The 23,142-nt window shown below is 35.1% G+C and overlaps 1 protein-coding gene across 4 annotated transcripts in view; it reads right to left on the minus strand.

Moving 5' to 3' along the window:
- ZNF280C (zinc finger protein 280C) overlaps positions 1 to 23,142 on the minus strand; it is a 63,712-nt gene that overhangs the window by 36,461 nt on the left and 4,109 nt on the right. For 2 of the 4 annotated variants that reach the window (XM_019717007.2, XM_074323339.1), the window contains exons 2-6: positions 18,331 to 18,376; positions 18,166 to 18,212; positions 6,631 to 6,777; positions 4,315 to 4,380; positions 4,081 to 4,217 (exon numbers count right to left, since the gene is read on the minus strand). In XM_019717007.2, coding sequence (XP_019572566.2) covers positions 4,081 to 4,217; positions 4,315 to 4,380; positions 6,631 to 6,777; positions 18,166 to 18,196 — 381 coding nt within the window. In that variant the 5' untranslated portion in view covers positions 18,197 to 18,212; positions 18,331 to 18,376. Of the gene's footprint in view, positions 1 to 4,080; positions 4,218 to 4,314; positions 4,381 to 6,630; positions 6,778 to 10,897; positions 11,037 to 18,165; positions 18,213 to 18,330; positions 18,377 to 23,142 lie in introns of those variants that run through there. The other 2 variants (XM_074323340.1, XM_074323338.1) reach the window with 2 other exon arrangements.

Below are 23,142 nucleotides of genomic sequence, written 5' to 3' on the forward strand. Positions count from 1 at the left end.
ATAATTACCTCCCTGCTTACTCAAAAGATCTGCTGAAGTAGAGAATGAATTGAGAACCTATTTGAAGAAATAATGACAGAAAACTTCCCTAACCTGGTGAAGGAAATGGACATACAAGCCCTGGAAGCACAGAGCATCCCAAACAAGATACACCCAAAGAGGCCAACATCAAGACACATCATAATTAAAATGCCAAAGGTTAAATACAAAGAGAGAATCTTAAAAGCAGCAAGAGAAAAGCGATTAGTTACCTACACGGGAGCCCCCACATGACTGTCAGCTGATTTCTCAACAGAAACTTTGCAGGCAAGAAGGGAGTGGCAGGAAATATTCCAAGTGATGAAAAGCAATGACATACAACTAAGATTGCTCTACCCAGAAAGGCTGTCATTTAGAATTGAAACAGATAAGGACCTTCCCAGACATGAAAAAGCTGAAGGAGTTCATCACCATCAAACAAGTATTACAAGGAATCTTAGAGGGACTTCTTTAAGATGGGAGGGGGGGTTAAGGATGGGTGAAAGGGGAAGGGATTAAGAAGTACAAATTGGTTGTTACACAGTAGTCATGGGGATGTAGGATATAGCATAAGGAATATAGTCAATAAAACTGTAATAACTAGGTATGGTGCCAGATGGGTACTAGATCTATCAGGGTGACAGATGGGAATGGAATGGGGTTGGGGACAGGGTGAAAAAGGTGAAGGCATTAAGAAATACAAATTGGTAGTTAATAAAGTATGGGATATATAATCAACAATGTTGTGAAGATCATGTAAGGTGCCAGATGGGCACTGGACTTATCAGGGGGATCAGGTCATAGACTGTGGAGATGCCTGACCAATGCGCTATACACCTGTAGCTGTAGTAGAATAATATTGAATGTCACCTATAACTAAATATATAAGTATATATAGTCACGGGATGTGAAGTACAACATAGGGAAGATAGTTGATGGTATTGTAACCGCTATATAAGACGTCAGAGGGGTGGGTTATCACTTTATGAGGGGTTTAAATGTCTAATTATTGCATTGCTTTGTACACCTGAAACTAATGAAACATAAATTTTTAAAAAAAGAGAATGAAAAAGTTTAAAAATTTCAGAGAAAATTCCCTTACACAGATTCTCAATTAATTCGGGTAAAAAATATAATGTATATGTATATGTACGTACACACATACACACCCTTCCTTCTCAATGCTGGCTGCACTTCAGACTCACCTAGAGAGTTTTTAAAAAAATCTATCATGCCCACGCCTCACCCTAAACCAATTGACAAAAATTCCTATTTTTTCAAAAGCTCTATTTTTTAAAGCAGGATTGGGAACCTGATTGAGGAGCTTTGATTAAACAACCATGTCCACAGAAACAAAAAAAAATCTGCGTTTGAATGAGTTCTACTTTATAACTTTGCTAACATGAAAGATACCACCCCTCCACCATTTGTTATTCTTTCTCCCTGGGTCCAATGTAGGAATGGTTTTCATTTATCTGCATTTAAATAATGATTTATCTTCCCCCCCACCCCCAAAACAGCTTGACTGCGTGACAAAACTAAGTTAATCTGATTCCAGCTAAAATCAAGTAATTTTTGCATTTCTGGTAGCCTGCCATCTTCAGGTACACCTATTAAGTTTTTATTTTTAAAAGAAAAACATTAAAAACAGCCCATGGATGCTTAAAGGATCTTAAGAGTTTGAGAACCAGTGGTCTGGGTATAGGTTCTGATTTTAGAAATGAAGAAAGTAAGGCCCAGAGAGGTTGTGACAATGCTCTAGTTAGGATCAAAGTCTGAATCAGCACTCAAGTATCTCATTTTCAGTTCAGGTTTCTTGAACTACTAGTCCAAGGCTCATATTATTACTGATAAGTGTTTCAAAATGCAGATACAAATTTACCAAACTTCTAATTTTTCCATGAAAGCTCAAATTTTATCATTGGCAAGAATACTATCTGTTTTTTCCGTGACAGGCACACTTTGTACATTTTTGAAGACTGAAAAACTGTATAGCAGACAACTCTAAAGGTGGCTCCCATGACTCCTTCCTGATATTTACACCCTTGTGTAATCTCCCCTAGAGTATGTGTAAGATCTCAGATTGCTTCTTACCAATACCATGTTTCCCAGAAAATAAGACCTAGCTGGACAATCAGCTCTAATGCGTCTTTTGGAGCAAAAATTAATATAAGACCCGGTCTTATTTTACTGTAATATAAGACCGGGTCTTATATAAGACACCGGGTCTTATTTTACTATAAGACCAGGTCTTATACAATATAATATGATATGAGACGATATATATGATATGATATAATATAATATAATATAATATAATATAATATAATATAATATAATACCAGGTCTTATATTACTTTGTACTCCAAAAGCGCATTAGAGCTGACTGTCCAACTAGGTTTTATTTTCGGGGAAACACGGTAGAATATGGCAAAAATGACAAGACATACAATGAGTGTTACATAGTTCATCTTGCTGGGGACTCTCTTTCCCTTGCTGATTTTGAAGAAGCAACTAGTAGTGTTAGGAAGGCCTACACAGCAAGGAACTGAAAACAGTTTCTGGCTGACAACAGCAAAAAACTGCCACCCTCAGTCTGACAACCTACAAAGAACTGGATACCACCAACAACCAAGTGAGCTTGGAATCAGTATTAAATGATACTGCAGCTCTGGCCAACACCTTGATTGCAGCCTCATGAGATCCTGAAGCAGAGGATCCGGTCAAGCCATGCCCTGACTCCTTACTCACAGAAACCATGAGATAATAAGTGTATACTGCTTTAAGCTGCTAAGTTAGTGGTACTATTGTTATGCAGCAATAATTAATACATGGTGTTTTGTCAGTTATCCTTTCAAGTAAAAATGACATTCCATTGAAAAAGGCAGTGAGTTCAGTTTGCAATTAAATCACACAAGCGCTTTTTCTCAAGAAAACTTTATACTGAAGATACAGAAATGCTTTATGCATACTATCCATTGGATCACACAGAATATTTATAAAGAAGTATATTCAAGGGTTAAGAGTTAATAAAATTAGAAAAAAAATTACTTCTTTAAAGATATTCTTAAATAAAAGTCAAAATTTTCTATGGTAGGTGCTCGGAGGTCACCAATACAAAAACTACTAGTATAGTTTGGTTCCATTGCCTTGATTCATATTAAGGTGCCAGTAGTTTTAACCTCCGTTGCTTTTGTGTCACCAGTGTAAATGTTGACAAAGTAAAAAGGGGATAGTGTTACTATGACAACAGTTTTAACCTCATGGACGCTGGAAAGAGTCTCAGGGAATCCGAATAGTCTGTGTACTATACCATTGCCCGAAGGCAATGCTTCTATTTTTAAAAGTATATACTTAAATGTGTGGCTAGATGTGTGAATGTGCATATTTTATAAACTGGGATAATCTGAATTAAAATCTCAGCTCTATCATTTACCAGCTGTGTGGACTTGAGTGAATTATTTAGCCTCTCTGAGCCTCAGTTTCCTCAACTATAAAACGGGGATAATTATTGTGCCCACCTCATAGGGAAGTCACAAGAATTAAATGAGATATAATTTATATATAGCATTTAGAAAAAAGACCCATATTAACAGTCAAAGACATGTTGAATATTACCATTATCTATTACTTCTGTTAAAAAAATATTTCAAACTGAGCTATGAAGGTATGTTTTCAGAATAAACAGCAACAATGACCTTGGAACAATCTTCCAATTAAGACTACTCGGTTCAATTTACCATCTTAAGAATTTTGCCATTATAAAATATTCATTACTGATTATACTTTTTTTTACTAACCTTTAGATAGCATAGTTTTCAATATTATTTCTATTTAAATTAAGCTAAATATAATTACCTGATTTATTAACAGGTTGGCTAGTTAGTCCCTGCAGTTATTACTCTGGGTATTGGTTGAGCTATTATAAAGATGGTGATATTTTCTTATAGTGATTATGCTTCTATTGAAATGGTGACTAGCTATGATAGTCCACAATTCTAACTGTGTATTATAATATCCAATATATCCCTGAACTAATTGTGTATTTTCAGAAAAACTTACAGGTTTAGACACGTTCTGAACAATAACAGAGCTATGTGAAGATTTAGATTCAGGATGAAATCTAGGTAGGGCAGCCACTGGATTTGATGTTGGGTCTTTGTAGTGTTGACTTGTAGGCTTGAATGCATCAGTAAGACCTGTATTTTAAAATTACACAATATATTGAATATTTTTCTATACAACCAATTTTATCAAAATATTTCACTTCAAAATTAAAATAGTATAATACTGTACCTTGATTGAGTGTCTCATTCTTTATTCCCTTTGAGGATGAGCTGGAGTTACCTCTGTTCAAAATGTCTACAAAAAATATATTTATTTTAAAATTTATTTGAATCAAGTTTTTATTAAGCTAATAGAAAAAACTTTCCAAAAATATATCAATATACAACCAGTAATGGGTTGTAATATAGACTTGGGTTCCTGTGACTCCAGCTCTTCCCTCCAATCCTCATGCTATATCCATACCTCTAAGAGCCTGGACATTTCATAATGGGCAAGCTGATTGGATTAACTAAACCATTACTCTTGAGTTCTGAAAGGAACACTATCAGAGACTGCAGACTAAATTGAACATAGAATTTAACAGAGTATCTCAAATCTACTACTACACCAAATGTCAATGTGAGCCTAACATGACCCTCTGGATCAGTTTAAGATGGCTCACTCTTGTACCTGTATGAATGCATAATTTTTGGTTATTGAGGAATCAACTGAAAATTTGGAAGAGTAGAGATTTGGCTAAAATTTCTAATCAGAAAAAGGTACAAAGCATTTAAAAAAATCCCATAAAACCTCAAAAAATTTCCTTTGCTCCCTCCTAGTAGAAAAGAACCAGATCTCATAAAATAACTCTATAAAGTAAAAGGTCATACAAAAGCAGGGTTATTTTATGATAATGGAAATGCAGTGCTCTATGACTAAGCACTACAGAAGTCTTCTAGGAGAAAAATCTACTTGATATTGTTTTCATTCAGAAATTCAAGAGAAGTATTTACTCAAGTCATTAAAGAGCTATTCCTATAGTCTTTTTGGTGATAGTAGTCTATTGAACAAGTTTTTAACGCCCCTCATGGTGGTTCTACATAAATATTTAGCTCAGGTTCCATATGCTAAAATATTTTATGGCACACACATAAAACATCAATAAAATAATTTAAATTCTGAGTTAACTCAGAAAAGAATTTCACTGGAGTCAACTTTCTTTTTGATAGAATCACTTAAAACCAATACACATTATTCTTGTTAAGTACTGTTAACAGTTATCTACAATTGATATAAATCCAACCAGAACTGTCATGCTTTCAATAAGATGATTTGAACAATTTTGGAATATAGTAATATTTCAGTATAAAAATAATTATAGTGACTAGGAAACAACAATGAAGAGAACATTCTGCTCCACTATCAACAACAAACATACTAATATGCCTAGCTCATTTTATAACTGAAGTGGTACTTCACTTAGCACCTCTCAATTTGCCACAAGATTTTAAAATAAACTATTCTACCTCTTATAAAACTGAATAAAAGCGCTAGCCCAAGTTGAGAGTCAAGAGAAGCAAGAACTAGGATTTCAGAAAATTAAAAACTTGTCTCTTAACTACACTATTATGTACTGTCATGGTAAGTAAGAAAACACTGGTATGCTGGCTACATTCTTTGGTAAATTCTCCTTGCTTAAAAGAAACTAAATATAATAGGAAATAATCTGTTTCCTCTTTCTCTGAAATTCAGTATGTTGTTCCTCTGCATTTTACACATTTTTATTGGACCTTTTAATATTATCATCAATATTTTCACATTAACGTTGTAACAATATTAAATATAATTACTCTAACTGAAATCTAACAATCCACAAAGGTACTAGTCATGTTCTGCTGGAAAGCCATGAGTATCAAGTGTACTGACTGCCTGTGAGGTCCAAATAGAGTGGCTGAAGAGCAGGTCCTCCTCCTTCCTGAATATTATCAGGAATTGCTGGAAGATGGGTGTGGCCAGAACCACAGTCCATGTTGGTACACAGACCAGAGATTGTACAATCATGCAATGCCTGTTCATTTTGTAGCCATGAATCAAGATGACACTGTGATGAAGCAGTTACTTGGATGTGAGAACCCCCTCTGAAATTAATACAAACTTATTTAGTATTCTGAAATTTAAGCCAGGTGTTCCAAATACTTCCTTTTCTAGGTGTATTTGGGTTTAAGGGAGAGAAAGAAAAATTAACAAACAGGTAAATAGGCTACTTGGCTCCACTAAAAATTATAATTTCCAATTTCAGAAGGCCTACAATGCTGTTAGGTAATCTTAACCTTTAGTTAACTTAGTTAACATTTTCCTCTTCTCTCATACGTTAACCTCTCATCTCCTTACTCAAGTCCTCAACCACATTCTCCCTCTGATTCTTAGAAATTCTTACTGATCTCTATGCTCCTCCTCACATCTGTGCTTTCTCACCTTACAGAGTAACAAGGACATATAAGACGGTCTACAGATATTTCCATTAGAAATAACATCTTATAAAACTTTACTTCACTGAAAGCTTACTTGAAATGGCTGGTTTTGAACTTGATATCTCTCCAACAAAGATCAGCTCATCATCTTCTTCATCCTGAATTTCTTCTACTTTCTTCTGCCACGGTTCCAGTTCTTCCTCTTCACATTCCATAAAGAGTCCTGCCATTTTTGAATTATCTAATTTTCCAAAGGAGAAAAGCAAATCTTATTTTTAAATACATTTTTTCAACACATAGTATGACATTTAATGTGCATTTTAATAATCCTAATAGCAATAACTGAATTGATATTTGTAGACAGTACACGGTAGCAAATGAAGAAACTCAAAACTCGATCTCTAAGATCTACACTAGTAAAATTAAGCGAGCTAGCTAGATAATGGATGACAGTAGTTATTTATAGTGGCCAATAAATTTTAGGAACAGTCAAATCTAATCAAACTGAGCTTCAGTTTTATGACTAGAATATGGTTATGTCTGTGAAAATAATTATACCTGACTATTACCTGGAAAAACCCCCCACAAAATTCTGTATTAACAAAAGGGAGACAAACTAAGAATAAGAAGCAACAGGTGGAAGACATAATAGAAAACCTGAACTAGACTGAGGAATAATAGGCACAGAGCAAATCAGAGATGAGGTGTTACAATGAGAGCAGGGTAATTAAATGAGGCTTATTCCATCTCAGAGCAGATTAGACATTTCTCACCTGAAGAAACTAAGCAAAGAACATACTGTGAATACCACCAGCCTACAAGCGCTGACTAAGCACACAGAGCTCCTAGCAATCATTTTAGTGCCTCATTCTTAAATATGGATGGAGCACCAGAAATAGGACTAAAACCTCTAATGTAAAAGGCCAAAGCAACAAATTAAAAGACCTTAAAGGAAACAGAGATAATATACAGGGCAGGAGAAAATATTAGAGATAATATAATTAGCATTTTTAGAGATAAAACAAGAATGTTAAAAAAGTAACATTCAGAAAAAGATTATAAACATACACACAAAAATATATTCAGATCTATTTTAAAATCCTATTAAAAAAGATTGCCAAAATTCAGTTAAAAGAAACAAAAAACAAACAAACAAGAAAATCAAATGCCAAAGTTGAGTAAATGTCCCAAAAATGGAACAAAGACAGGTGTGTGTGTGTGTGTACACAAAATAGAGAAGACAAGATTATCAGAAAATCAATTTCAAAGGTACAACTCATTTAATAAAAGTTCCTGAAACGGAATAAAGAAAAAGGAGAGGGGATGTATTCAAAGGAAAAAAAAAATACAAGAAAAATTCACAGTTCAAAGGACATAAATTTCCAGATTGAAAGGGCCCACCAGCACCTAGCTCAATTTAGAAAATTTCCTACAGTAGAGGGACATATTGTGAAATTTCAGAATCCCAGAGATAAGGTAATATTGTAAAATCTGAGAGAGAAGAAAATTAGAATACTGCTCTCAAAAGTCTTAGTAAAAATAATTTTCAGTTTATAATTCTATACCCAGCCAAGATTTTTGTCAAGCATGAGGTACATATTCTTTCATCAAGAATAAAGACCAGCAACATCACACAAAATTTACCTCCCATTCACCCTTTCTTTCTTAGCAAGACTCCACCAAAATCTGAGACACAAGGAGGAAGGAGGAAGACAGAATGCAGAAAACTTGACATTTAACACAATACAAAGACAAAAGAAAGTCCCATGACAATAGTTGTTCAATAGGCATAGAGAGCAACCAGGCAAACTAGAGCAGAACATTACTCCCAGAAGATCCCCCGCCCCCCCCACACACATAAAATTAAATTGTTAGATTACCAGACAAGTTTTACCATATATAAAATCGAGTTAAGACACTATAGAAGGGTATGAAATGACTTGGCTACAGCTTTTAATAAAATTTAGCAAATTAAAAAAAATAAAAATGATATATTTAAAAAAGAGAAAATGTAAATGTATCAATAACATATTAATACCATAGTAGTATGGTCATCAGCAAACAATATTTATTATGGTCATCATAATAAAGACATCAAATATGATTTAACCAAAAATTGAGATATAACTACATTAGGATGCTTGGAGGGAGGAGTAAGTGTAAGAAAACTCAAGTCTTCATATTGTTCGATAGAAAGATCATTAGATAATGGCAAAAATGAATGACTGAAGAGACTGCAGTATGTTTTTAAATTTTAGAAATATGAAAATATTAGAAAAACAGCTAAACTAATGAAAGTGGATGCCTTGAGAAAACAGAGTATATAGGCCCAAAACGCATGCACACCCATGTGCAGACCCCTCTTGCCCGCTTTCTCCACCTTCAGGAAACTGTGGTTAATGCAACTTAACTTATAACTTCCAGATTATTTGTCTTTTTAAACCTACTCATGTATTCTTCTGGTTTTAAAAAAAGGTACTGAGGGAGCACCTAAATTAAAATAATACAGATGGTGCCAAAAAATGTATACACATTTTAAGAAAGGAAAAAACTGTACTAAAATTCTAATACTCAATATATACCAATAACAAAAGATGAATACAGGTCATATGTGCACATTTTTTTGGCACCACCGGTAGAAATAGGGATAGACATAAATGATGCTAGGTATATGGAATGAGGTATGAATGGGAAACAACTGAAAAATGAAAATATTAGGTTGGTGCAAAAATAATTGCAGTTTAAAAGGTTAAAAACTGCAAATAACACAATTACTTTTGCACCAACCTACTAAAATAATAACTCTAGGGTTCCGGCTTAAACAATGATATCTTCATCTTTTAAGTGCAGTAATATCTAAAGGTAATTTTATTAGATAAAGAGGGTAAGGGGGTTGGGGGTGGGAGATGAGGGTAAGGGGGATCAAATATATGGTGATGGAAGGAGAACTGACTCTGGGTGGTGAACACACAATGGGATTTATAGATGATGTAATACAGAATTGTACACCTGAAATCTATGTAATTTTACTAACAATTGTCACCCCAATAAATTAAAAAAAAAGTCATTTCTACTTTTAACTCAAAACGAAAAGGTATATAAAATTACATACAATACATACACCTTACATACAAAATAAACACCTTAACAAATTGGTGCTATTCTTTTAAAATTTTTAATTTAATTTCCCCTTCTATACAGGTATGCCAAAATCATTTCTTAGAATAATGTTGTTTAATGTTTAGTAGTCCACCTACCATAAAAAAAATCTTTCCCATTCTTCCAAATATAACCAATTTTATGAACAGACCCCTTTCTTTTCTAAACAACATATGATTAAAAATACACACACACAGATCTAAGTAAAATTAAAAAGTACTTGGTAGTTTAGCATTTGCATATTCTGAGTCCTTGAAAAAAACCATCCTCATTGTGTCCCTTGGAACCCTCATTTATACTGCTTCTTCCATCTAAAATATCCTTTCTCCTTAACCTACACTGTTCACATTACTCAAGTATTGTAGAAAAAGCATGAACTTGACATTAAATTGAATAGCTCAAATCTTTATTTTACCATTTCTAATCATGTGACCCTGGAGAAATTACTTGAATCTGTTTCCTTACTTCTAATATGGGTATACTCCCTACCTAATCAAAGTGGTAAGGTAAATTCAGGAAAATGCCATATTAAGTACCTAACTTCAAGGAGATATTCAACAAAATATCAGTTTCCTGCCTCTTCCCAACTCTTCGATTCCAGTTCAATTCCAAAAGTTCAATTCCAACTTCCTCAATAAACCATTAGACCTTGTTTTTCCTCCACCTCTTGCTACATTGATAGTCTATGCCACCCAATTCAATATTTACTGTATATGATCTCAAACTGCTCACTATTAATGTGTTTTAATTGAATACTCGTACATCTAACTCCAAAGTAAGCTTCTTGCGAGTGAAGAACAACATATTTATCTTTCTTTGTATTTCTTCCTACACACAGTAATCTACTAGATATGCAGTCAGCAATTAACATACAATAATCTATGGGCTAAGCAAAGTCAGGCAATGCAAACTTCTAAAAAATGAGGGAGATCCATGTATACCGATAATTTTAAAAAATCATTTCAGGGGAGATGATGTCATAGAAATGACGGTATGAGATGAGCCTCTTGAAATCTTCCCTGGAATTTACAACAAATTGAACAACTATAATTCCACACCTTTGTCTGCTTGCCCAGCAGACAAGCAAGACTAAGAGATGTGCAACTGAAATCATCTAAAAGTGGGCAAACTGGGTGTGGGGGGGAGGAGGGAAGCGGGTAGTATGAAGACGTGGGTCGCGTGGGCACAGGACGCAGACCTACCGCAGAGCTCCGAACTCTCTATATTCCAGAGCCACCGCAGCCACAGAAGAGGGAAGAATTCAAACTGCTAGTGCTCCCCTTATGGCCCACAGTCCCGCGTGAGGTACGGCTGAATCCAATGCTCACGACAGAGACCTCCAAGCAAAGACTGAGGGAAGAAGAGTGAAAATGGCAGTTTAAGCCCTCACTGCCAAGCAGAGGACCAAACACTTAGGCACAGAGACTAGCTGACCCCTCCTGATCCTCCCAGAGCTCGACCCACTCCCCCATGCTCAGTGCTAGAAGTGAATGACAGCAATGTCAGATCAAAAGAAAAGAACATTTGCAGTTCTGAGAACTGCAGCCCACAGCCACTGACTCACAGCCAACTAGTTCCAGCGAAGGGGAGGGAGCTCTAGGGGATGCGCTGGTGGTCTCCACCATTGCTCACAACCACCTTTCACAGCACACCCCGCCCCCATCCCCACCTATCTGGAAGATCCCTGCAGGGGTAAACAGAGTCACTGAAATACAAAGGCCCTGAATCTGGTGCAGGAAGAGCTTCTGAACTTTAGGAGCTTTCCACATCCCCCAACGGAGGCAGTGCCCTGAAACCTAGGCAACCTGCTCAGAGAGGACAAGCCCACCTTCCAGGAAATCCCCCCATTGTGTGAGAAGCCAGAACAGTGCAGAGAAAATATAACACTACAGCGTGAGAGAGAATTAAATGCTGCAGATGGAAAGAAAATACAGCATGCTACCAACACCTACTGGAAAGCAAAGAAAAAGACCTCTTCCTACCAGCCTGTTGCAGAACCGACTCTGTTGTAGATGCCTAGGAAGAGAAATAATAATTCACTAATTGCCATGAATAACCAAGGTAACAAGACAGCTCAGAAAGAAAATGAAAAGTCTCCAGAAAATGAACTTAAAGACATGGAAATATGTGACTTAAGAGATAGAGAATTCAAGATTGCAGCTCTGAAAAAACTCAACGAGCTGCAAGAAAACTCAGAGAAGCAGTCTAATGAACTCAGAAACACAATCAAAGAACAAAATGAACATTTTACAAAAGAGATTGAAATTTTAAAAAGAACCAAACAGAATTAATAGAGATTAAGAACTCAACAAAAGAAATGAAGAATGAAATAACCAGCTTAGGTAATAGAGCTGACCTGATGGAAGAAAGCATCAGTGACAGCGAAGATCGAAATCTGGAAATGACAAAGATGGGAGAGAGACTTGACAGTTAAAAGAAATTCTACAAAAACTTTCTGACACCATCAGAAAGAGCAAATTAAAAATAATGGTCATACCTTAAGAAGAAAGGGAGAAGGGAAACAAATAGTTGACAAGAACTTCCCAAACTTGTAAAAAGAAGTGGATCCTTGAATCCCAGAAGCAAATAGAACACCTAATTACCTCAACCCTAACAGACCTTCTCCAAGACACATTGTATTGAAGCTGTCAAAAATTAACAAGGGGCCAGCCTGGTGCCTCAGTCGGTTGGAGCTCAGTCCATGGTCCTAATGCTGAAGGCTGCCAGTTCAAATCCTACATGGGCCTGTGGGCTCTCAACCTCAAAGCTGCCTGTTCGATTCCTCGACTCCTGCAAGGGATGGTGGGCTCCACGCCCAGCAACTAAGATTGAACACGGCACCTTGAGCTGAGCTGCTGCTGAGGTCCCAGATGGATCAGTTGGTTGGAGTGTAGGCTCTCAACTACAAGGTTGCTGGTTTGACTCCTGCAAGGGATGGTGGATTGTGCCCCCTGCAACTGACAACAGCAACTGGACCTGGAGCTGAGATGCACCCTCCACAACCAAGATTGAAAGGCCAACAACTTGACTTGGAAAAAGTCCTGGAAGTACACACTGTTCCCCAATAAAGTCCAGTTCCCCTTCCCCAATAAAATCTTTTAAAAAATTAACAACAAACAAAGAATCCTCAAGGCAGGCAGGGAAAAGAACACGGTAACCTACAAAGGAAAGCCCATTAGTTTATCATCAGATTTTTCAGGAGAACTCTCCAAGTCAGGAGGGAGTAGACTCAAATATTCAAACTAATGAAAAAGAGAAATTATGAGCCAAGAATAATATATCCAGCAAACATATCTTTTGGATATGAAGGAGGAATAAGACCTTTCTAGACATCTACAAACTGAGGAAATTTCTGACACATGACCTGTACTACAAGAAATACTGAAGGAGGTTATTCAACCAGAATAAATAGGGATATTTTGTGACAACAAAAACATAAAAGGGGGGGTGAGTACAGGTCTGAAAGTGGCATTAGGGAATGGAGCAAGTAAGCATGCTGAAGAAAATGGAATACTGTAAATACGAAACTTTCTTTTACATAAACTTAATGGTAACCACTCAAAAAAAATCTAGAACTGAAGTATATAACATTAAAAAAAAAGAAACAGAGGGAAAAATCATAGAATATCACCACATTGAAATAACAGACAGCAACAAAAAGCCAAAGAAACAATGCAGACACAGTCCTACCAGAAAACCAAAGATAGAGTGATAGGAAATCCTCATGTATCAAAATCACCTTAAATGTAAATGGTCTGAACTCACCAATAAAATGGCACAGAGTAGCAGACTGGATCAAAAAACTAAACCCAACCATATGCTGCCTCCAAGTGACACATCTCAGCTACAAGGACAAGCATAGACTCAAAGTGAAAGGGTGGAAATTGACACTCCAAGCAAATGGTATCCAGAGATAATCAGGTGTAGCCATACTGATATTAGATGAAACAGACTTCAATAAAAAAGGCAACAAGAGACATAGATGGACATTTCATAATGGTAAAGGTTAACTATAAAACAAGAAGACATAACAGTCATCAATATTTGTGCCCCCAATCAGGGAGCACAGAAATATACTAAGCAACTGTTAACAGAACTAAAGGGAGAAACCGACCAAAACACCATTATACTAGGGGACCTAAATACATCATTGACAGCTATGGCTAGATCATCCAAACAGGAAATAAGGAAAAGAAATATCAGTCCTAAATGACACATTAGATAAAATGGACATAATTGACATATATAGAGCACTTCATCTTAGAACATTAGACTGTACATTACTTTCTAGTGCACATGGAACATTCTCAAGGATAGACCATATATTGGGACATAAAACTTGCCTCAGCAAATTTAAGAAGATTGAAGTCATACCGACCATATTAGCTGATCAGAAGGCTTTGAAATTGGATATCAACTGCAAAAAGAAAGCATGAAAAACCACAAATATGTCGAGATTAATCAAAATGCTTTTAAAACATGAAGGAGTCAAAGAAGAAATGATAGGAGAGATCAAAAGATACATAGAAACCAATGAGAATGAAAATACATCCTACCAAAATTTTTGGGATGCAGTGAAAACAGTTTTAAGAGAGAAATTTATATCATTACAGGCCTATCTCAAGAAACAAGAAAAATCCCAGATAAGTAACCTCTCGTTACACCTTAAAGAACTAGAAAAAGAAGAACAAATGAAACCCAAACTCAGCTGAAGGATGGAAATAATAAAATCAGAGCAGAAGTAAATGAAATAGAGAACAAAAGGACAATAGAAAAAAATTAATGTGAGAGCTGGTTGTTTGAAAACATCAATAAAAATGACAAACCCTTGACTAGACTCAGTAAGATAAGAAGACAAAAGACACAAACAAAATCAGAAATGAAAGGGGGAAAGTTACCATGGATGCCACAGAAATACAAAGTATTATACATCCAAGAATACTATGAAGAGCTATATGCCACCAAATTCAATAACCTAGAAGAAATGGGAAAGTTCTTAGAAAAATAAAGCCTTCCAAAGCAGAATCACGAAAAATTGGAAAAGCTAAATAGACTGATCACCAGTAAGGAAACTGAATCAGTCATCTGAAACCTCCCCAAAAGCAAAAGTCTGGGACCAGATGGCTTCACTAGTGAATTCTACCAAACATTCAAAGAGGATCTAATACTGAAAGTCTTCCAAAAGACTGAAGAAGAGACAGTACTCCCTAACTCATTTTATGAGGTCAACGTTACCCTGATACCAAAACCTGGTAAGGATAACACAAAAAAAGAAAATTACAGGCCAACATGTCTGATAAATATTTATGTGAAAATCCTAAACAAAATTTTAGCAAATCGAATGCAACAATGCATTAAAAAGATTACACATCACGAGCAAGTGGGGTTCATGCCAGGGGCACAAGGATGGTTCAACATACGCAAATCCATCAATGTGATACATCACATAAACAAAATAAAGGACAAAAAAATATGATTATATCAAAAGATGCAGAAAAAAAAGCGTTTGACAATATACAACAATCATTTATGATTAAACCACTTAATAAAATAGGTATAGAAGGAAAATACCTTAACATAATAAAGGCCATATATGACAAACCCTCAGCTAATACCGTAATTAATGCTGAAAAACAGAAGTATTTTGCTCTATGTTGAGGAACACGACAGGGCTGTCCCCTATCAACTCTGTTTTTCAACATAGTATTGGAAGTCCCAGCCAGAGCAATTAGGCAAGAGAAAGAAATAAAACACATCCAATTGGGAATGAAGAAGTTAAATTCTCACTTTTTGTACATGATGTGATGCTATATACAGATGTGATGCTATATACAAAAAGCTATTAGAAACAATAAACAACTACAGTCAAGTTGCTGGCTACAAAATGTACAAAAGTCCACTGCATTTCTACCGTGTTTTCCCAAAAATAAGACCTACACAGATAATCAGGTGTAATATGTCTTTTGGAGCAAAAATTAATACAAGACCCGGTATTATATATTAGACCCGGTCTTGTATTATAGCTAAATAAGAGCAGGTCTCATATTAATTTTTGTTCCAAAAGATGCATTAGAGCTTATTGTTCGGCTAGGTTTTATTTTCAGGGAAACACGGTACATACTGACAATGAAATCTCAAAAAAAGAAACTGAAAAAAAGACAAACCAATTCCTTTTGCCATTGCAACAAAAAGAATAAAATACCTAGGAATAAAATTAACCAAAGATGTGAAAGACTTACATATTGAGAACTGTAAGATATTTTTAGAAGAAATTGAAGACACAAAGAAATGGAAAGACATTCCGTGTTCATGGATTGAAAGAATCAACATAGGTAAAATGACCATATTACTCAAGGCAATATACAGATATAACGCAACCCCCATCAAAATCTCAATAGCATTTTTTAAAGAAATAGAACAAAAATCATCAGATTTGTATGGAACCACAAAAGACCCTGAATAGCTAAAGCAATCCAAAAAAAAGAACAATGCTGGAGGTATCACACTCCCTGACTTCAGCTTGTACTACAGGGCAACAAATAATAAAAAAAGTATGGCTTTGGCAAAAAAAAAAAAAAACACAACACAAAAAAAACACACACAGACACATGGAGCAATGGAATAGAATTGAGAACCCAGAAATAAACCTGCATGAATGTGGACAGATAACTTCCGACAAAGAAGCAAAAAACGTACAATAGAGAAAAGACAGTCTCTTCAATAAATGGTGCTGGCAGAATTGGAAAGCCACGTTTAAAAGAATGACACTAGACTTCTATCTCTCACCATGTACCAAAATTAACTCTAAATGGATGAAAGACCTAAACATAAGACCTGAAAAAATAAACTGCATCGAAAAAAACATAGGTACTAAACTTATGGACCTGGGGTTCAAAGAGCATTTTATGAATTTTACTTCAAAGGCAAGGCAAGTAAAAGCTAAAATAAATGAATTGAATTATATGAAACTAAAAAGCTTCTGCACAGCAAAAGAAACCATCGACAAAATAAAGAGGAAACCAACCAAGTGGGAGAAAATTTTTGAAAACAAAGCTTCCAATAAGGGACTAATATCCAAAATATATAAGGAACTCATACAACTCAACAACAGAAAAACAAACAACCCAATTGATAAATGGGCAGAGGACCTGAAGAGACATTTCTCCGAAGAGGAGAAACAAATGGCAAATAGACATATGAAAAAATGCTCAACATCACTAATCATCAGAGAAATGCAAATGAAAGCCACAATGAGATATCACCTCACCCCAGTCAGAATGGCTATCATCAATAAGACAAATAGTAACAAATGTTGGAGAGGTTGTGGAGAAAAAGGAACCCTCATACACTGTTGGTGGGAATGCAGACTGGTGCAGCCGTTATGGAAAGCAGTGTGGAGGTTCCTCAGAAAATTAAGAATAGAATTACCATAGGACCCAGCAATCCCTCTCCTGGGTATCTACCCAAAAAATCTAAAGACATTTATCCATAAAGACATATGTGCTCCAATGTTCATTGCAGCTTTATTTTTGGTGGACAAGACATGGAAACAACCAAAGTATCCTTCCATAAATGATTGGATAAAGACGTTGTGGTATGTATTATGTCTGCAGAATGGAATACTATTCTGCCATAGGAAAAGATGAAATAGTACCATTTGTGACAACATTCGTGAGATTATGCTGAGCGAAATGAGTCAGACAGAAAAAGAAGAGAACCAAATGGTTTCACTCATATGTGGTATACAAAACTGTAAACAACAAAAGAACAAGACAAACAAATGAAGAAACAAAAACTCATAGACACGGAGGATAGTTTAGTGCTTACCAGAGAGTAAGGGGCGGGGAGGTGATGGTAGATGAGGGCAAAGGGGGTCACATACATGGTGATGAAAAGAGAACTGATTCTAGATGGTGAGCACACAATGTGATAAATAGATGATGTATTACAGAATTGTACACCTGAATTCTATGTAACTTTACTAACAATTGTCACTCTAATAAACTTTAATTAAAAAAATCATTTCTATGTATGTCAATACCATGGTCTTGACACCATATTGTCACATAGGTCTTCCTCATTCTTTTTAACCAGGTACTGCCACTGTCAATATATTTCAAGATAGACTGTAGAGTCAAAATTACTTAAAGGCACATAATAGCATATATAGTATGATTTTATTTAGGAATAACTTATTTTGTCTGTACACAAAAATGTTTGTGATTATGTATACCAAACCAACAATAGTAATTATCTCTTTAAATGAGGAAAAAACACTATATTTCTACTTTAGTAACATTTGTATTGTGTATTGTTCTTTTTTACTATGGGCATGTATTACTTTAATAAATGTTAATTGTTTTTTAAAGATGTGCCCACCTCTACTTTTCTCACCCTTTTTCTTGAAGCAAGGTTATTAAGTATATAAGCCACAGATATTACTAGTATCACTTGCAATAGCAATACTTACTTTTTGGTTGAAAAGTTTTGTTGTCGTCCATCAAGTTTCAGAGTCACCTAAGCACCAACATATGACACCAATGAATTTTATGAATTACTTTAACACCAAATATTGAAGCATGAAACTCAAGATTCCTAATTCTTTGAGTCTGATTTGGATCTGGAGCAAACTCACCATGTGACTCCAGACAAGGTAGCAAGTTAGGCGTTAGTTTTCTGACCTATAAAATAAAGATACCTACTATTAGGGTGGATTTGTTAAATTAAGTGTACACACATTTAATACTTCTACAAAAAGCTTACCATTTGAGTTTGATGTGCTTGATATATACACGCTACTTACTTTCCATAATTGGTTCATTTCTGAATGAATGCAAATTTAGTGAATAAAATGAATGCATTAAAATTTATTACTTGAAGAATCTGATGAATTATTAGATTACAAATAATCTTTGAAAGGCATCCTTTTGTAAAGATGAGTAATCACCCTATAAATTATGTTTTAGTATATCTGAATTTTGAAATGCTAAGTGATATTAATCTTTAACTGTTTCTTATGTTTCACATCAGAAATAAATGTAATTATTATTATAAAAAAAATATGTTCCAAGAAATTTTGTTTATATTTTATTTTTATTTTTATTTTTTTTATTTTTCGGCAACAGACGGGCACCGAGGGCCAAAAATAATCGGGGCTCTGGAGAGAGGAGGATCCGGTCCGCACAGATATCGGGCCCTGATGGGAGTTGGAGGCGTCGGGGGCGGCCGATGCAACGGATTGCGAGGCGGTGCCGGCAACCGGTGCTGCGGCAGGCAGCTGAAAAATGGCTCCAGGAATGCTTATATTTTTTTTATCAACACTTAGAAACAGAAAGAGAGTTGGATAAATTTCATCATAGATTAATTTATTAAAAATATTTACTCATTGACTTCTGTGCTCAAGGTAATGTGCTCAGTTCTAGGGAAAAAAATTAAGATGAATAAATCATAGTCCTTGCCTTCAGCAGTTTACAATCTTATATGTCTATGGTTCTTTGGGCTTTTAAAAAAGCTGTTAAACTAAACATTATAAAACAAAAACACTTAGTTTCTTTAAACAGGAATTTGTGTTCTGAATTCTCATGCACATACTACATATTTACATACAAAATAAACATACTTTTAAAAGCTTTTTCAGTTATAAACCAAAAAAGTAAAAAAAATTAGACATCACAAATACAAAGTATTAGGGTAAACAGCTAATTGAGTCTTCACATTTGTCTTTATCCTTAGACTGCAAAAGCAAACTTTCCTGTTTTTTTTTCCATTTCAAATTCCAAATTATTTAGACTGAATTAGACCAAAGGAGGGGGAACTACTTTAACTCCAGAAGAGGTTCTGCTATAAATGTGTGAATTACTATTACAATCTCTAGTAAATTCAGTACTTAAGTAAGTTTCCCTAGTTCTGAGGTTTGACTATTCAAATCTCTTTAACTCAATTATTTGAATAGTTATCACTTGTCCTGCAACTACAATTAAGGTAATGCATATGTTAAATAGATGAATACGTAACAATTCTTTTTCAGCATTAAGGACCTACTGCTGCCAAGAATACACAATATTTTTTAAGAGTCACAACTGCACAGCCTATATAACTCATATAGAACACTTTTATTAAATGATCATGTAAAACATCTATTGGCACAAATACCCTAAAATTAGTACTAAATGTACAACTAGTATATATAAACAAGTCCTATCTACTGTCTATGACTACAGAGATGGCTTTTAGTGCCCATCGCAGCCAACAAGGAGCCTCAATTGGTACACTGACAAACACTTTAAAGAGTCAGAAATCCTCAGATGCCATTTAGAATTACAACTTCAGTCTAAAGCTGTGCTACCCAATAAGGTAGTTGAGCCCTCCAAAACTATCACCACAAAAACTCTCAAGTCATCACCTCAGAGTTTTGGTGGCAGGGCAAATAATTCTATGGGAGATTAAATCATCTGTCAGAGAAATGCAATATCCAGCAAAACATGCAGTGAGAATCTTGGAGCTCCTACAATAGCAACTCCAGAGGTTCTCTAGGTCCTGCAACTCAAGAGTTGGCATCAAAATACGCAGAAAAGTAAAGAACTCGCCACTTCAGCTATTGAGTCAGGTAGAGAAACTATGCTCAAATTTAATACACTGTTTCTGTGGGGGGAGGGAATGAATTCCAAGTAACTGACAAACACCTCTTTGGACACATCCACTCAGTTTTTGGTGGCTGCCTGTGTAAATTATAATTATTTAATATTTTTTTTTGTTTTCACCTTTTATATATTTGAAATCCAACATTCTTTTAAGAGTTCATTCTACAAAAATTAAAAAAATAATAATGGATTAAAATAGTTCAAATGGTAAATTGTATGTTATGTATATTTTACCACAAGAAAAATATTTTAAAAATTAATGGATACCATTTCACACCCACTAAGATGGCTATAATAAAACAGACAGATAATAACAAGCATTGGCAAAGATATAGAGAAATGGGAATCCTTATACATTGCTGGTGAGAATATGAAATGGTGCAGACACTGAAAAACACTTTGGCAGTTCCTCATAAAGTTAAACATAAAGTTACCATATGAATCAGCAATTCCACTCCTACCAAGAGAACTGAAAATATATGTCCACAGAAAAATGTTTACAGAAATGTTCATAGCAGCATTACTGATAATAGCCAAAAAGTAGAAACCCAAATGTCTGGCTGATGAATAGGTAAACAAAATGTGATGTACCTATACTATGCAATAATATTCAGTCATAAAAAGGAATGAAGTACTGATACATACTACAATATGGATGGACCTGGAGAACATTATATTAAGTGAAAAAGCCAGTCAAAAAGACCACGTATTGTATGATTTCATTTATATGAAATTTCCAGAAACAGCAAATCCATAAAAACAGAAAGTAGAATAGTGGTGGCTTAGGGTTGGGAGGGTTGGGGAGAATGGGTTTCTTTTTGGGATGATGGACACATTTTAAAACTGTGGTGATGGTTGGACAGCACAATGAATATACTAAAACCATTGAATTATACACTTCAAATGGGTGAATTGTATGTTATATGAATTATATCTCAATAAGGCTGTTAAGAAAATAATAAGCTGGTAGGATATAAAGCTGGGAGTGGTGGAGTTACTATGTGGAGAAAGACTGCCTAAAAAGAAGCCAACCAAGAGAAGAGCAAAGCCATAACACTCTGGGGTAGAGAAATAGAGGGTAGGGAAGGGAGACGTTCAAATTCTGATACCACTTAAACACCTGAAGCTAGCCATTCTTGAAGCATATTGACTAGTAAGACATTTCAGTTAAGAGGAAATAATTGTTTATTTTTGAGCTAGGTTTCTGGTACTTGTATTGAAGAGCAATAACACATTTACCAATGGATTACTACAACATTTTTTAAACTAACAAATCTCTGGGGAAAACATATATTCAGATGGTGCAACTGAGTTCTAAAACAATATATTGTTTTGCTTTCTATCTAAAAAATTAACATTAGCATGCTCTGGAATCATCTAGATGGCCACCTTATAACTATGCTGTCCCATAATTTCAGTACTCATGGTTTTAAAAATTGAGATATAATTGACATATTATTAGTTATACATTATAGTAGTTTCAGGTGTACATGATTCAATTTATGTATATTGTGATCACAATAAGTCTACTTAACATCCATCACCACAGTTACAATTTTTTTTCTTGTGATGAAAACTTTTAAGATCTACTCGCTTAGCAACTTTAAAATATTCAATAGTCTTATTGATTACAGTCAACATGCTGTACATTACATCCACAGGACTTATTTTATAACTGGAAGTTTGTATCTTTTGACCACTTTCCCCCAATTCGCCCACCTCCCAACTCCCACCTCTGGCAACCACCAATTGTTCTCTGTATTGAGTTTGTTTTTTTAGATTCCACATATAAATGAGATCAAACAGTATTTTTCTTTCTGTATGACATATTACACTTAGCATAATGCCCTCAAGGTCCATCTATGTTGTTGCAAATGGTAGGATTTCCTTTTTTAATTTAACGACTCAGTAATTTTTTTATTGCATATATATATATATCACACATACACACATCTTCTCCATTCATCCCTCGATGGATGCTTATGTTGTTTCCATGTCTTGGCTATTGTAAATAATGCTGCAATAAACTTGGGGGTGCAGATATCCTTTCAAGTTAGTGTTTTTGTTTCCTTTGGATAAACACCCAGAAGTGGAATTGCTGGATCCTATCAGTACTCATGCTTTTGTCTGTATTTACTATTGCATTGTCATCAAGTACTATAACTTTTATTACTGCTGCTGGCTAATAATAAAACATCAGAGGGAGAGAATATCTAAATGATGCATTAGCACAATGACAATATGGTTAGCTATAGAAATGAAGATATTGCAAAGGTTCAAATATAAAAATATTGGTATTATTCAGATAAATATGAATTATAGGTATTAAAAACTCAATAAAAGTAGGCAATAACGGTTTCAACAAAATATATTATTCATCCAATGTATTAAAGTTTATTCAAATAGCATTGATTTTGTAATTTTGATTATTTTGTTCCACGGTTGTGTAAGTGCTCTAAGAATATTTTAAAGATTTTAAATAGGAGGGTGTCTGCAAAAACCTTTTTCTTATAACAGGAATTAACTTGTACAGTACTCAAATCAAAGATAACTGGATTATACCCTTTGGTTCCTTAGACAATTTCGCCAGCACCTAAGCAATTCACTCTCAAACCAGGTTTTGAGAACAAATCACACATATGAAGTCAGACAACTAAGTTTGTGAACTCATCCTAGTTAAAGTGCTACATACCTCACTGCTGAATATCACTATGGTCACCTTTGAAGTACTCCCCTTGGGAAGCTATGCCAGCACCTAGTTCACCCTTCAAAGCAATTTTGAAAGCACCAGAGCTGTCATATTACCC

The sequence above is a fragment of the Rhinolophus sinicus genome, chromosome X, assembly GCF_036562045.2.
Source record: "Rhinolophus sinicus isolate RSC01 chromosome X, ASM3656204v1, whole genome shotgun sequence".
NCBI lineage: Eukaryota > Metazoa > Chordata > Mammalia > Chiroptera > Rhinolophidae > Rhinolophus > Rhinolophus sinicus.